Below are 15584 nucleotides of genomic sequence, written 5' to 3'. Positions count from 1 at the left end.
TGACCTGCATATTATCTACACCTAAGACTTCTTCCTAAGTTTTAAGTATTTCTAGTCTGATTGCATTTCTCAAAGTGATACTCATTGTCAATATCTTGGCACACTAAGTTGAGTGATTTGGGTCCCTGTAATGATTGATATTTCAGAATTTTTTAATTAATATATTAAGACATTTATCTTTACTATTTGTGTGTTTTATTATTATTTTGGGGGAGTTTGTAGGGGTCTGAACTTGAGTTTGTGGGGTTTTTTTTGTGTGTGGTGATTCCTGACATGCTAACTCATACATCAATTTATTGTATAGGGGGAACTCATCTTTAACTTAATCTTAGATAGTTGTCTGGGATACTAAGAAGTTAAATTATTTACTTGCCCATAGGCAACAATTGAACACCTTCTTTGTGTCAGAGGAAGAACTCCAACCCAGGTTTTGATGGTTCTTTAGTCATTATGTAATGCTTCTTCTTGATCAATATATAATGTTTTCTAGCTGCATTTCTTACAGTAAAGTGATGAGACAAGAAACTAAACTTGCTTTTTTTTTTTTTTTTTTTTTTTTTTTTTGCTGAGGCAATTGTGGGTTAAGTAAATTGCCCAGGGTCACACAACCAGGAAGTGTTAAGTGGCTGAGGCCAAATTTGAACTCAGAATGTCCACCAAACTAGCTGCTCCTAAACTTTGCTTTAAAAAAAAAAAAAAATTACACAATATAGCCCTTTCTTTATCATGCCCCTTCCTGCACTTTATAGTCCAGCTGGATTGATTTTTTTCTGTCTTCTTCAAACATAGTATGAGAATCTTTCATATTTTTGTATTTATAAAGATTTTCCCCCCATCTAGCCACGTTGTCATTTTTGCCTCATTTCATTTTGCTGTTCAAAATGTAACTCAAACATTTATATATAAAACCTTTTAATTACTCTTCCAGGTTTCTTCTACCATAATTGCCTAATATGGTAATGTGACTAGAGAAGTAGCCAGGAAAATCTGGTTGCAGATTCTCTCTCGACATATACAGTCAATTAACTCTAATGCTGTAGTCAGTTCTCTTTAAGAACTGCAAATTGCAGAGAATGTGCTAACTGGTATTGATACATATTGCGTCCTGCTTTCTAGAGCCCCCAAGTTGGGGTGACAATGTGCCGTTACTTTCCAGAGCCCCCCACGCTGGGGTGATTAAAACATAGCTTCCTAAAGGAGAAGTGACAAGGCGGGACTCCTGAGGATGATGAAAAAATGGAGTCTGTTTATTTCAAGGGCTTTCCCTTTTTTATAATGTAATGAAAACAACACTGCACATGTGGGACCACATAAACAACTTGCTATTTTATGTAGTTTGCCACCTGGTAACACTCTTCCACCTGATATCACTCTGCTTCAATCACAACACAGGTTGTCACTGCCCCCTGATTTCTTAGGAAGGCCGAGAGCCTTTAGGGGAGATGGGGAGCTGAACCAGACATTTGTTAGCAGGTTCTCTTTGGGCTGAAGGGTCTTATACTTCACCCTGTTTCCCCACTGACTGTGACCCTCTATAGAGAAAAAGACTTCATCAAAGATTTCTTTGTATCATAGGTCCAGTCACTATTCCTATACTTATTTATATGTACATATTGTCTCCTCTTTTCCTCTTCTTTTTCTTTCCTTCTCTTCCTTTTTCCTCCTTCCCCCACCTTCTCTTTTCCCCTTCCACAGCATTAAGTGCTTAATATTTATTATTACTGTGGTTACTGAAATACTTCCTTTCAGAACAACAATAATCTTGTTACCTTCACTCTACACTGCAGGTTAAAATTCTGTACATAAAATTCTTTGGATTATAGCTTAAACACTTGATAAGGTTTAGATTGCTTCTCTTATATCTACTTTTATTATTGTTGCTGTTAACTCTTAATTTTGGGATACATTAAGTACAAGTTATATAATGACATTTCTCAGATATTCAGCATATTTTTTTGTACAACTGACTTTTTGCAAAGGGACAGCTGAAAATATCAGATGTGTAGGACCTCTGAGATATAAGGCAACTGAAAATACTGAAGTATGGGATCTGATTGACCTCTTTGAATAGTGACCACTTAGGGACTTAGGAAGCAGCTGACAGAGAAGAGAGAAATTAAATGTGTTTGATTTAGATCATCAAATAATAGGAGGGTAGGTCCCTTGCAAGCAAGCCCTTCTTTTGACCATAGATATTTTAAGATCCTGCCTCTCTAAAGTTTTTAAATTTCTTGACATCTCTTCTATGGTTTTCTCTAATTCTATGTCATGCTTGAATTTACATAAGGACCCTCTAGAGCACTTGTGGCTTTAAATTATTTTGAGCTACTATATATGAGAATGTTATCAGCTCAGACTACTCATTGCTTTTTTTTAAAATAGCTTTTTATTTACAAAATATATGCATGGGTAATTTTTCAGCATTGACAGTTGCAAAACCTTTTGTTTGAAATTTTCCCCTCCTTCTTCCCAATCCCTCTCTCAGATGGCAGGTAGACCAATACATGTTAAAATGTTAAAGTATATGTTAAATACAATATATGTATACAAACCCATACAGTTATTTTGTTGCACAAGAAGAATCTGATTTTGAAATAATGTACAATTAACCTGTGAAGGAAATCAAAAGTGCAAGCGGATAAAAACAGGGATTAGAAATGCTATCCTCATTGCTTTTTGAATCATAGCTACCTATACTAAAAGGATGTAATTATTCTTATTCAGTAAATTAGAGAAGTCTATTTAATACAATTAAATATATATATACATATATATATATATACATGTATACATACATATATATATTAATGACCATATCGCATTCATTTTTATGTATTTGCTCATCCACATATTTACTAAATTTTTTTATTTTTAATTTTGTAGGAACTTCCAGAACCTACTCCTGTGAAAACCAGGCTGCCTCCTGAGATCTTCGGTGATGCTCTAATGGTGTTAGAATTTCTTCATGCATTTGGGGAGCTTTTTGATCTTCAAGATGAGTTTCCTGAAGGAGTAACTCTAGGCAAGCTCTTCCCTTTAGAGGAAATTCGTCATGACAAGGGATATATTAGATGTTAACATGGCATAGATACAGAACGGAAATTTCACGCTGTGGCTCCATTATAAAATGATAACTTTTAATTCTTGATATTTTTATGTTAAGAGCACAAGTACTAGGCAATAGGAATAAATGGTGGTGGTGAGTAGTAGTTATTATCATTTTCCATTACAGATGCAGGAACAAGTTTGGGCTTGTTTTAGGTGACATAGGGACTCGGTGGTAATAGTATGTGATTAGAATTTAGTTATTACTATTCTCTAACCAATAGATTAATGGTATTCAGAAGTATTGGCAGTATAATAATTTAAGACATTTTTGTTGTTTGTTGTGCAAATTATAATTATGCTTGTAGTGATCACCTTACTTTTGAATTGGCATGAATGTTATAATGATATACCACTATTTGGATGTTTCATCTTGTGTGTATATAATTTTGTACTTGATTTCACTTATGGCTTTAACTACGTGTTAAAATGAAAGTAGTTTTTAATATTCAGTACTTGAAATAATCCATGTTTTTATTTCAGTGATCTGGCTCAATTTTTAACCTCTCTGTGCTTTTGTACCTTATATTTGTTGTAGTCAAAAACCCAACCACCAGGTGATGATTCTGATGATGATCTAAGCCCCTTTTAGTTTAGCTAGAATGGTTCTTAATGAACAGGACCTGTAGTACTTGGGCTGTATTGGAGACTCTTAAGATTGGGGGTTACCTTGTCTATGTAAACTTCATGCATCATTTTAATTCTATATAAATATAAATACCTTTATTAAAATAATATGTTTTAATTTTTTAATGCTACTGTGTTTCCTATTTACATGGAAATAAGTTTATATTCATTCAAAATATTTTATTTTCAGAGGTTTTAGAGGAAGCTCTTGTGGGAAATGATAGTGAAGGCCCACTATGTGAATTGCTTTTTTTCTTCCTCACTGCCATCTTTCAAGCAATAGCTGAAGAAGAAGAAGAAGTAGCCAAAGAACAAATAACTGATGCTGACACCAAAGGTCAGAGTTCAATTTTATATTCCTGTATGAATTAATATTAATTTGTTTTGAACTTTAGAATATATTTTGCAAAGCCTTATAAAAACTGCTTCTTTATTCTAGAAGTTGAACAGATTCAGTTGGTGATAATGGCATAACTTGTTAGATGTTGGTGTGTATTTCAAAGATATTATCATTTGTTTCATATAAATAATTGTTTTTTTTTTTTTACTGCAGCATAGTTTTGAAGAACTTGAAGATTATTGTTCTCAATTTTTTTCTCTCTTGTTCCTTCTGCACTATGAGATATTTCTTCTAAGAGCTAAGAAGATTAAAATTCTTTTATTTACTCATTTTTAATTTAAAGAACCCTCTAAATGGAATCTATTTTTTCCCCAAGAACTTGATCAGTTAATTTATTACAATACTTTGATTTTTACAATTAAGTTTTATGTTCTATAGCAGAGCATTATGATAATTATTACTTAGGGCAGCTTTTAGATATTATTTGTTAGATTATTAGATTCTAGAGTTGAGTAGTATTCTCTTAAGGTTTTTATAACTTAGAAGATTCTTAACTGGTGGTAGGGATTTCACATTAAAAATTTTATCCTTTCAATTCCAAGTTCATTATTACCACCTTAATATTTATTCACTATTATGGTGGCATTTTAAAAGTATGAGAGTGCTTTTTTTCCCCTGTGAGGCAGTTGGTGTTAAGGGACTTGCCCAGGGATACATAGCTAGTTGTTGTTAAATATCTGAGACTAGATTTGAACTCAGATCCTCTTGACTCCGGGGCCAATGCTCTCTATCACTGTGCCATCTAGCTGCCCTGAGAATATTTTCCACTCTTCCCTTTCATTCTCCACATTTTCTCAATTAAAATAACATTTATAGAAAGAAATATAGAAAAATAATTGCCTATGAATGTGTTGTATTCTTTATAAGCAGTGCTCAAGATGAGATCTGTGTCAAAAGAAATAAAAAATGACAACTCTGTCACTTCTACATCAGGAATTACAATTGTGGCTAAACAACTTAATGAATTTTCAATTTGAAGGATTCAAGAACTATTCAGTTTTGATAGAATTTGAAACTTTACATTTCTAAGGAGTCTTTCTTACTTACATAATAAATAGATGTGGAGTCAAAGTTGGCAGATGTACTGCCCTGGCTATTTCCAAAGTCAAATATCTTGCAACCTGTGACTTAATCCTAATCACTGCTTCTTCAGGTACTTAATTAAGAAATGATCCAAGCCTTAGTTAAATGGGATATTAACATATGCATTGTGTAATTATTTTATATGGTATAATTAGAAATGCACAGTGCTTTATTGGTTAAGTATGCATATGGGATTACCTACTTACTAATATTATTTTTAAAGATAAGATGGAAAAGAGTAAAAAGAAAAATATATTCAAAACTCTGTATAGATGTTAGGGTGATAAAAGGAAGGACATAATTGTTGCAGAGAGTAGTCAGAAGCAAAGCACTTGAGGAGAGCAGGGTGAAAGGAGAGAATAAATAAATGGAAAGATAGCATGGTAATTGTGAAAAGAATTTGAAACAAGTTTTTCTGAGGTAGGCCTCGTTTCTCAAATATACAGGGAACTCAGTCATTTAAAAAAATAAGAACCATTCCCCAATTGATAAATGATCAAAAGTTATGAACAGTTTACAGATGACCTAATCAAGTTATTTATAGTCATATAAAAACAATCACTATGGATTGGAAAAAAGCAAATTAAAACAATTCTTGATCAAGTACCACGTTATAGCTGTTAGATTGGCTGATGAGCTACAAAAGGAGAATGACAAATGTTAGAAGAGAATGGAAAAAATGAGACATTAATGCATTGTGAGGGGAATTCAAGGGCAATTTGGGATCCAAAGGGCTATAAAATCATGCTTACCTTTTAATCTCCTAACAATACCACCACTAGGACTAGGCTTCTATCCCAAAAATGATTTAAAAAAAAAAGAAAAAGGGCAAAGAATTGGAAATTGGTGCTATGCCTATTATTTGGGGAATGTCTGAGTAAACTGTGGAATGTGTTTATAATAGAATGCTATTGTTCTGTAAGAAAAGATGAGCAGGATGCTCTCAGAAAAACCTGAAAAGACTTCCATGAGTTTGTGCAAAATATACTATATACAAAGTAATAGCAGTGTTAATGGGATTATCAGGTGAGAATAAATTTGCAATTCAATAATCCAAGACTACTCTGAAGGATTTAAGATGAAAAATGCTATTCATACCCAGAGAAAGAATTGATTGTGTCTTCATACAGATTGAAGCATGTTTTTTTTTTTTTTTTTACTTTATTTTTCTTAAGGGTTCTTTTTTGGGGGGGCGAATCTATCTTTTATTTCACAGAATGACTTTTATGAAAATGTTCTTATCTAGCTTTCACATATGCTTTCTCAATGTGAGGGAAGTGGAGAGAAAGGGAGTAAAGGAGAAAATCTGAATCTTAAGAGTTTTGAAAAACAAATGTTAAAAAATGTTTTCTATGTAATGGGAAAATAATACTTAATCAAAAAAAGGAAAAAAAAAGCTTTCTGTGATGAGAAATTTTGAGGAATAATATTGTGGGATGAAACTGATATATAAAAACAATTGTGGCAAGTATTTGCCAAAAAAACCCACTAAATTTTATTGTAAGCTATAGTAATGTCAATTATGTTGTAGTGAGAGTTATTAAGAAAAAAAATTTTTTTTTTTATAGATTTAAATCTATATGTTAGGGAATTTGTAATCTCAGTGATAAAAAGAATTTGTGAAAGAACCTACAAACACTTGTGTCTACCCTTAAGTTGGGATACAAAGGCAAGAATCAAATAGCTCCTTGCCCTTAAGGGGATATACATACATAGCTACCTACACTTACATACAGTAAGAAGGGAAAAATTTATATAATTTTTCTCTATGGATGATCATTTCCCTTTAGCCAAAATTTCTCATTGAAGTAGTCTTTGTTAAAATTATTTCTCTTTCCCATCTTATCTCTAAAAAATTTTTTTTTGATAAGGGAGTATATGTGTGATTTGTGCTTATATGTATGTGTAAATATGCATATACATATTCAACACATACTGTACTGAGGTTCTTTTACATTATGAGTACTGCAGTTGCAGTACAATAATCATGCTGATAAAACTTAATTCTCAACACTTAGATTTTGTGTGTGTGTGTGTGTGTGTGTGTGTGTGTGTGTGTGTGTGTGTGTGTGTGTGTGTGATATACACCCTGGAATGCCTTTATTTCTTATTGATCCAACAATGTTATTCACTAATCCTAATAACCTCCAGTCAGATAAATTGAATGTTGTTGGTTTGTTTTTTTTTTCCTTCCCCTTTCTGAGGCTGGGTTTAAGTGACTTGCCCAGGGTCACACAGCTAGGAAGTGTTAAGTGTCTGAGACCAGATTTGAACTCAGGTCCTCCTGAATTCAGGTCTGGTGCTCTATCCACTGCGCCACCTAGCTGCCCTAATGTTGTTGATTTTAATGTAATAATGTAATTTCCAAGTTGTACCTCCAGTTCATTTTTCTAAGGTCTTTTATTTCCCTTGTTGCAATAGGATATTATTATAAGATATGTATTTTCATTACAGAAAGCAATTTGAATAAAGTTAAAACGTGGTAAAAGGAAAAAATAAGGAAGAGAACCACTTATAAAATTAATAAATAAATTACATATCTGAGGATTTAGAGCTATTGAAAATTTTCTTTTTTACAATGCAATTCAAAAGTATATTGGCTAGATGTGTTTATGTGGGGAAAAATAAAGGAAGTTTTAAGTCACATTTCCCTAAAATGAAAGGATCATTTCTGTTTGAAACCCAGTTTTAGGTTTTTTTTTTTTTTGGGGGGGGGAGAATGAATTAGCGACAAAAGAGAGGGAATTAAAGAGGAAGGGAGAGGGAGAAAGAAAATATAAACATAGTTTTTTTTTTCTCCCCACTTTTCCCACGTCATATATATTCTTGTTTGTTTTTATAATATATTCCTTGAAGCATTTGATGATTATTTTGTTGTCATCATTACTGCATTGAATCTAGATAGCTTGTTAAAGTTAGGAATAGAAACATATTGCCATCCTGGAATGTATCTCAAATACCATTTATTCCAAACCTATTTTTATTTTATAGATGAGGAAACTAGAACTCAAGGAAGTTATGTGAATTGCCCAAAGTCACCACAACTAGCCATTAGCAAAGCCCTAGGCTTTTTGACTTTAGTCTCATTATCTTTCCATTGCACTATAATGCACCAATAGGTGTTTGGGTTTTATGTATGCCTGTTTTGAGTTGAAACATGAAAATTCTGTTTACCATTATTTGGTTTTATGATAGATTCCAAGGAGATTTTCCTTTTTTTTTAATCTTTGGAATGCAAGATTTTTGAGACTTTGAAAGAATTTTTTTTTTAAGTAAAGTGGAAAATTTAGACCACTGTGCATTTTGATTATTTCTAACCTATAGAATTGTGAATATAGTATTTGAAACACATTTGGAACTAATGGGCTAATATTTTGTGATTGGATAGTTTACAAGTGCTGAGGGAATCGTTGTTTGAGACTACTGATATGTAAAGTGTTACAGTTTTTAGACTGTCTTAGTAACGACTTACATTTGGTTTCCAAAAATTAGCATTACATTTTGGCATTAATTAACTTTGAAAATTTCTGCAAAAGAATGGGTTATCTGAATTGTTTGATTTTAATTTTTGAAATAGCCTTTCCAAAGACCAAAGTGAATACAGCATTTGTAAAATTTTACTTCACTTTAAATGATTGCCAAAGTACATTACAACTTTTATGTCAATGTGTATGTGTGTCTATTGTGAAGATCCTAGCAATTGAGTGAGTATTGCATGATTTTAGGATAATATAGTTTTTAGATGGCCTGTAGGTGGAATGAGTAGTGACTTCATTTTGTACTTAGTGTGGATTCTGTTGAGGCTTATGAATGCTAAGTTGTCTCTTGAATCTTTTTAAAAGGGCTGTTTTCCTACCCAGTATGCAAGCTTTGATTTGCACTAGAATAAAATATTTATTTCCTTAAAGATTTAACAGAGGCTTTGGATGAAGATGCAGACCCCACAAAATCTGCACTGTCTGCAGTTGCAACTTTGGCAGCTGCATGGCCACAGTTACACCAGGGTATGTGTGGGTTTAATTTTTTTTCATTTTATTTTTATTTTTATAAAAAAGGCACATTTTATATTACTAAGTACATGTAATTATATTCTAAATGACTGCTTTTTTTTTTTTTTTTTTAACAACTATAGGCTGCAGTTTGAAAAGCTTGGATCTTGATAGCTGCACTCTCTCTGAAATCCTCAGACTTCATATCTTAGCTTCAGGTGCTGATGTAACATCAGCAAATGCAAAGTATCGTTATCAGAAACGAGGAGGATTTGATGCTACAGATGATGCCTGTATGGAACTTCGTTTAAGTAATCCTAGTCTACTGAAGAAACTTTCAAGCACTTCAGTATATGATTTGTTGCCAGGTAAAAAACAACAACAACAACAAGATAAAGACAAAGATTTTATAGCCCACTTTTAGAACAATATGCACCTGACTCCATTCTTAACCATTCTTGAAAAGGCTAAGCATTTAAAAGCATTCAACTGTATTTAGATGAGAATAAGAAACTGAATAATTCCTTATATATAAACAATAGAAAAATAAATACTATTATCATTACTTGTTGTTATTATAATTTATAATTTTATTTTTATCCCTCCTTTTGTTTTATTCTAAATTTGAATTGTATTAAATGTCTGACTTCTCTTTAACAAACATTTCTTTAAAAAAGCTATTACTACTTGCAGGGTGATTGTATGTAGTAGGGGATAATGATATATAAATGAAGTACTATAATACTATATAGAAGTGTTATTTTTTTTTAAAAAATACAAATAAAATGGTGTTTGATGTACCTATCTTTCTGGACAGCTCCTCAGTTTCCTTTGTAGGCTTATCTTTCATGTCCTTTTTCCTGTTTGTGAGTATACTCTTAAGATTTTGCCCTAATCCTTCTTTTCTTTTTCTTTTTCTTTTTCTTTTATTTTATTTTTCAAACATATGTGTGGACAATTCTTCAACATTAGCCCTTGCAAAATCTTGTGTTCCAATTTTCCCCCTATGCCTTCCCCTAGATGGCAAGTAGTCCAACATATGTTAAACATGATAGAAATATATGTTAAATCCAATATATGCATACATATCTATACAATTATGCTACACAAGAAAACAAACCAGTAAAAAAGAGAAAGAGAGAGAAGCAAAATAAAGTGCAAGCAAACAACAAAAAAAGTGAGAATGCTAAGTTGTGGTCCATACCACAGTCCTCTCTCTGGATGTAGATGGCTCTTTTCATTACTGAACAATTGGAACTGGTTTGAATCCTCTCATTGTTGAAGAGAGCCACTTCCATCAGAGTTCATCATTGTATAAATCTTGTTGCTGCCGTGTATTATGGTCTCTTGGTTCTGCTGATTTCACTTAGCATCAGTTCATGTAAGTTTCTCCAGGCCTCTCTGAAATCATCTTGCTGGTCGTTTTCTTACAGAACAATAATATTCCATAACATTCATATACCATAATTTATATAGCAATTCTCCAATTAATGGGCATCCATTCAGTTTTCCTTTTCTTGACACTATAAAAAGGGCTGCCACAAACATCTTTGTACATGTGGGTCCCTTTCCCTCCTTTAGAATCTTTTTGGGATATAAGCTCAGTAGAAACACAGCTGAATCAGAGCATGCACAATTTGATAACTTTTTAAGCATAGTTCCAAATTACTCTCCCAAATGGTTGGATCCATTCACAGTTCCACCAACAATGCATCAATGTCCCAATTTTCTCACATCCCATTTTGTGATAGTTTTTTTCCTGTTGGCTAAGCCAATCTGAGAGGTGTGTGGTGGTATCTGAGTTGTCTTAAATTGCCTAAATTGTGTTAAATTTTCATTTCTTTGATCAATAGCGAGTTAGAACACTTTTTCATATGACTAGAAATAGTTTCAATTTCTTCATCTGAAAATTGTTCATAGCCTTTGATCATTTGTCAGTTGGAAAAGGCTTGAATTCTTAATTCTTAATTTGAGTCAGTTCTCTATATATTTTAGAAATGAGGCCTTTATCAGAACCTTTGAATGTAAAAATGTTTTCCCTGTTTATTGCTTCCCTTCTCATCTTGTGTGCATTAATTTTGTTTGTACAAAAACTTTTTAACTTAATATAATCAGTCATCTCCAGTTTTTCTTTGGTCATATATTCCTTCCTCCTCCACAGATCTGAGAGGTAAACTATCCTATGTTCTTCTAATTTGTTTATAATGTTATTCTGTGTGTCTAGATCATGAACCCATTTCAAAAGTTGATATATTCAAGACAGAGTTCATTAACTTTCCTCCTGAGCTTACTCCCTTTCCTAATTTTTCTGTATTTGTTCAAAGAACTTTGTAATCATCTGTAAGTCATCACCCAGCAAGATCTGGGTTCAAGTGCCTTCTTTGAAATATGCGGACTGTGATCCTGGGCAAGTCATTTTAACTTCTCAGTTAAGTGCTACTCTGTTTCTCAGGAAACTATAATACTAGGGGTTGCACAATGATTGCCAAGTCTTTGCTATATCAAGTAATAGTTTTCTCAACAGAATTTCCTGTCTGCTTAGTGAAATCATGGTATTCTTCCCTCCACATGCTCTCCAATTCCCAGAGTTAGCTATTTATGATGTTAGTGAATGCTGTGATAAATTTAAAATTTAATCTATGACTATTTTCTACATTGTTGCTACCAAGGAAGAATCTTGTTTCAATTTAGTCAGAGGTCTTTTGCTTAAATAACCTAAAAATGAATACTTAAATGGTGGCTGCTTTTGTATTAACCATACAAACTACTTATTTGACATGTTGAAGAAAACTTTTTCCCTTTACTAGACATTTTTTCACAGAAACTAGGAAAGTTTTTGTTTTCCTATGATTTATAATTTTAAAAATCTTATTCATGATGATTTTTAATAGGGGAGAAGATGAAGATACTTCATGCTCTCTGTGGGAAACTACTGACCCTCGTCTCCACTAGGGATTTTATTGAAGACTATGTAGACATACTGAGACAGGCCAAACAGGAATTCCGGGAGCTCAAGGCAGAGCAACATCGAAAAGAGAGGGAAGAAGCAGCAGCCAGGTCTGAATCAAATAAAGTTATACTAGAGATGTATAATATAACTTAAACTTCAAATAGAAAAGTATTGGCTCATTTGTGATAAATGCTTTTCTGTGCCCCATGTCCTTTGTGTCCCTACTTCACACATGTAAATATCGGGGAAGGGGGAACCTAGGTTTTGCATTCGAAGACTTGCATTTATTTGATTTTTAGGTATAGTACTTCTGTGACTTTGGCCAAATAACTTAAAACTTTTGAGTCTTAGTTCCCTTGTCTGTTAAGTGGGATTAATATACAATTTTCCTCAAAATTATTATGATGATCACAAGAGATTTATAAAGCTTAAATATTATGTAAATTTAAATTAAAATCTACTGGCCATATTACCATTCATCTCTTTTAAAGAGAAATGATAGAAATAGTTTTTAAAATTTTGTTTTCTTGATCTTTGGAGCTGTAATTGACAATCTAGTGCTAAAAATAGTATCAAGTATCTTCCATGACCTTGTAATAAGGAAAAGATTCAGTTAATGCTTGTGCTACTACATCAAATAAACTGAAGCATCTTATTATCTTTATGATTAGGATTCGTAAAAGGAGGGAAGAGAAACTTAAAGAGCAAGAACAAAAGATAAAAGAAAAAGAAGAAAAACTTAAGGAAGAAGAACAAAGAAATCCTACTGCAGAAGTATCTACTGGGTATGACTTTAGTTATTGGTTGGCCTCCTCAGTAATATATAAAAAATCCTCAATTTTATGGAAATTAAATGCTGTAAAATGCCTTAGAATTTCTAGTGAAAAGCAGTTTTACTCTTAAACCTGTAATAACTTGTCAGAGATTAAGTTTGTTTTGAGAAGCTGAAATCAAATGAAAAGCTATGTTTTTAAAATTTGTAAATTTATGCTTGTAGCTCTTATACATTATTATTGGAAAAAAAATCTATTTAATCCATAATGTAGATGAAATACAATAGTAAGAAAATAGTACTGTATCTTCAGAGTCTTAATTAAACCTTCCTTACCACAGTCATGGATAGATGACTAAAAAGGTAGAAAATTCCTATTTGGAAATTCAACTGGCTATAATTTTGAATTTCCATGAAATAATATTACATGAATGCTTTTTTTTTTCTTTCTTTCTTTTTTTTTTTCCAATTTTAGTAAATTAATAGTTTTTGTTGATTTTTTTTTTTTTAAAGTACCCTTTATTTTTTAACATTTCATTTTTTCATTTCTACCCCATGAGCCATTCCTTAAGCATTAGTTTGGAGTCAAGAAAAACTTGTTTCAATATTGTCTCAAATATTATGGGACCCTGGGTAAGTTATTTAAGTGCTATTTTTTATCCTCATTTTATAGATGAGGAAAATGAGGATAATAAAACATTTCAGAGTTTGTCCTGAAAAATCAAATAAAATTGTAAAACAAACTTGTTATATAAAGGTGTTATATAAATCTTTGTTATTCTGACAAAAAGAGCAAAAGCTGTTTAACTAAACAACATACTATTAATGCATTTTATACAATATTCCATATTCTTAACACATCAGCAATTAAAGTCAAGGAAGAAGTACTGTTTATATCACCTCCTTTTCAGAGCCAAACATAATTGTTACTGTTAATTTATAGCCATTTTTATTTTGTAATCTTCTATGCACACACCTACCTATCTCTGGCCATTGTGTATATGTTTTCACTCTCAATTCATATAAGACACTGGGTGGTTTTTAATACTTTGTTATAAAGGTAGAATCATATTATATGGCTGGGGAAATTTCAAATTTCTAAAAATAGAAACAAAATGTTCTATAGGCAGTTGATATACTTGACTATATCATTGAATAGTGTAATTACTTATTAAGGGAAGAAGAACGAGAAGATCTTGATACTAGTACTGAAAGCAAAGAAATTGAACAGAAAGAACAGGATCAGGATACAGCCACAGAAGATGAAGAAGATTTGTTACTACATAAAAGAAGAAGAGGTAATTATTCTCTCTTTTCCCCTCTTTTTTTCCCTCAGTTAATTTAAAAATGAAACTAAAAATGGACAGCCATGTCATATAATGCATATAAAGCCCATCTCAAAGTCCTGAGTTCATTCTTACCCTATCTTTGACACATACTGTCAAATCACTTAAAATGTTCGCCTTAAAAATATAAAAACATTCTATAAATTACAGAGAAGGTGCTAATCTCTACTGCTATAGAAAGTTTCTTCACCAGTATCTCTTATAAAATTAGTTGCCTGTACCATTGAAGTCATAAGACCAGTCCTTATCCTTGTCATCTTAATTATAAAATTATCAAATGTTTATCCAGTTCTCTACCATGATGAGTAAAATGCTAATTAATCTACTTTAATTCTTAAGATAAAAGATGTTTATCCTTAAGAAGAAAAGGGAACCTGTAAACTATAGGCCAATAAACTTCAATTTGTGCAAGAGGCAATTTACAAATAAGCCAGTGTGACTTCATCAAGAAATCAGGGTAATTAGATGGTACAGTAGTGTGAGTACCTACTTTGGAGTCAGGAGGGCCCGAGTTCAAAATCAGCCCCAGGCACTTAATACTTCTTAGCTAATATGACCCTGGATAAGTACTTTATTTGCCTCACCAAAAATGAAAAGAAATCATGCCAAAAATAACCTTTTTTTTTTTTTTTTTTTTTTTTGGTTAACTATACTGTTAGATATATTACATACTATATAGGTATAGTATATAGTATATAGTAGACATACTATATATTATAAATATATAGTAGGCATACCATACATTATAATTGAAAGTTTATGTGGATTTTAGGACATCATTTTAAAGAAAAATTTCATATTGTTCTTACAGACAAAATGGATCAAGATATAAACTATGTGATAGCATCATTACTTGTATATAGTTAATTGGAGTTTGGAATCCAGAATAACTGGATCCAGAGTAATCATTAATGATTAGATATCATCTTGGAAAAAAGTTCTGTAGTAGAATATCTCTGAGATAACTACTTGGCCTTATACTGCTTCAAGTTTCTTTAAATGACTTGAATGAAGGTAGAAATAGCATGCTTAGTAAATTTGAAGCTGACACAAAACAGGAAGTTTGTTACATAATCAAGATCTATCTATCTATCTATCTATCTATCTATCTAGATATTGTTTGTTTTGCTGCGGCACTTGGGGTGACTTCCCCAGGGTCACACAGCTAGGAAGCATAATCAAGATAAAAAAAATTTTAATAGACTAAACATTGGGTAATGTCATAAAATGAAATTTTGGCTATGTGATGTCAAAATCAGCTTCAAAAGTATAAGATGGGGAAAGTATGTCTAAATAGCTGTTCACCTAAACT

At 32.1% G+C, this 15584-nt stretch overlaps 1 protein-coding gene across 7 annotated transcripts in view; it reads left to right on the top strand.

The window, feature by feature from the left end:
• BAZ1A (bromodomain adjacent to zinc finger domain 1A) overlaps nt 1–15584 on the top strand; it is a 207151-nt gene that overhangs the window by 159545 nt on the left and 32022 nt on the right. For 6 of the 7 annotated variants that reach the window (XM_074290578.1, XM_074290574.1, XM_074290573.1 and 3 more), the window contains 7 exons: nt 2884–3022; nt 3923–4069; nt 9124–9219; nt 9348–9572; nt 12096–12261; nt 12826–12939; nt 14103–14224. In XM_074290578.1, the coding sequence (XP_074146679.1) occupies nt 2884–3022; nt 3923–4069; nt 9124–9219; nt 9348–9572; nt 12096–12261; nt 12826–12939; nt 14103–14224 (1009 nt within the window). The remainder of the gene's footprint in view (nt 1–2883; nt 3023–3922; nt 4070–9123; nt 9220–9347; nt 9573–12095; nt 12262–12825; nt 12940–14102; nt 14225–15584) is intronic. The other variant, XM_074290579.1, reaches the window with a different exon arrangement.

Source organism: Sminthopsis crassicaudata, chromosome 2 (assembly GCF_048593235.1).
Source record: "Sminthopsis crassicaudata isolate SCR6 chromosome 2, ASM4859323v1, whole genome shotgun sequence".
Lineage (NCBI taxonomy): Eukaryota > Metazoa > Chordata > Mammalia > Dasyuromorphia > Dasyuridae > Sminthopsis > Sminthopsis crassicaudata.
This window is presented reverse-complemented; position numbering and strand designations above follow the sequence as displayed.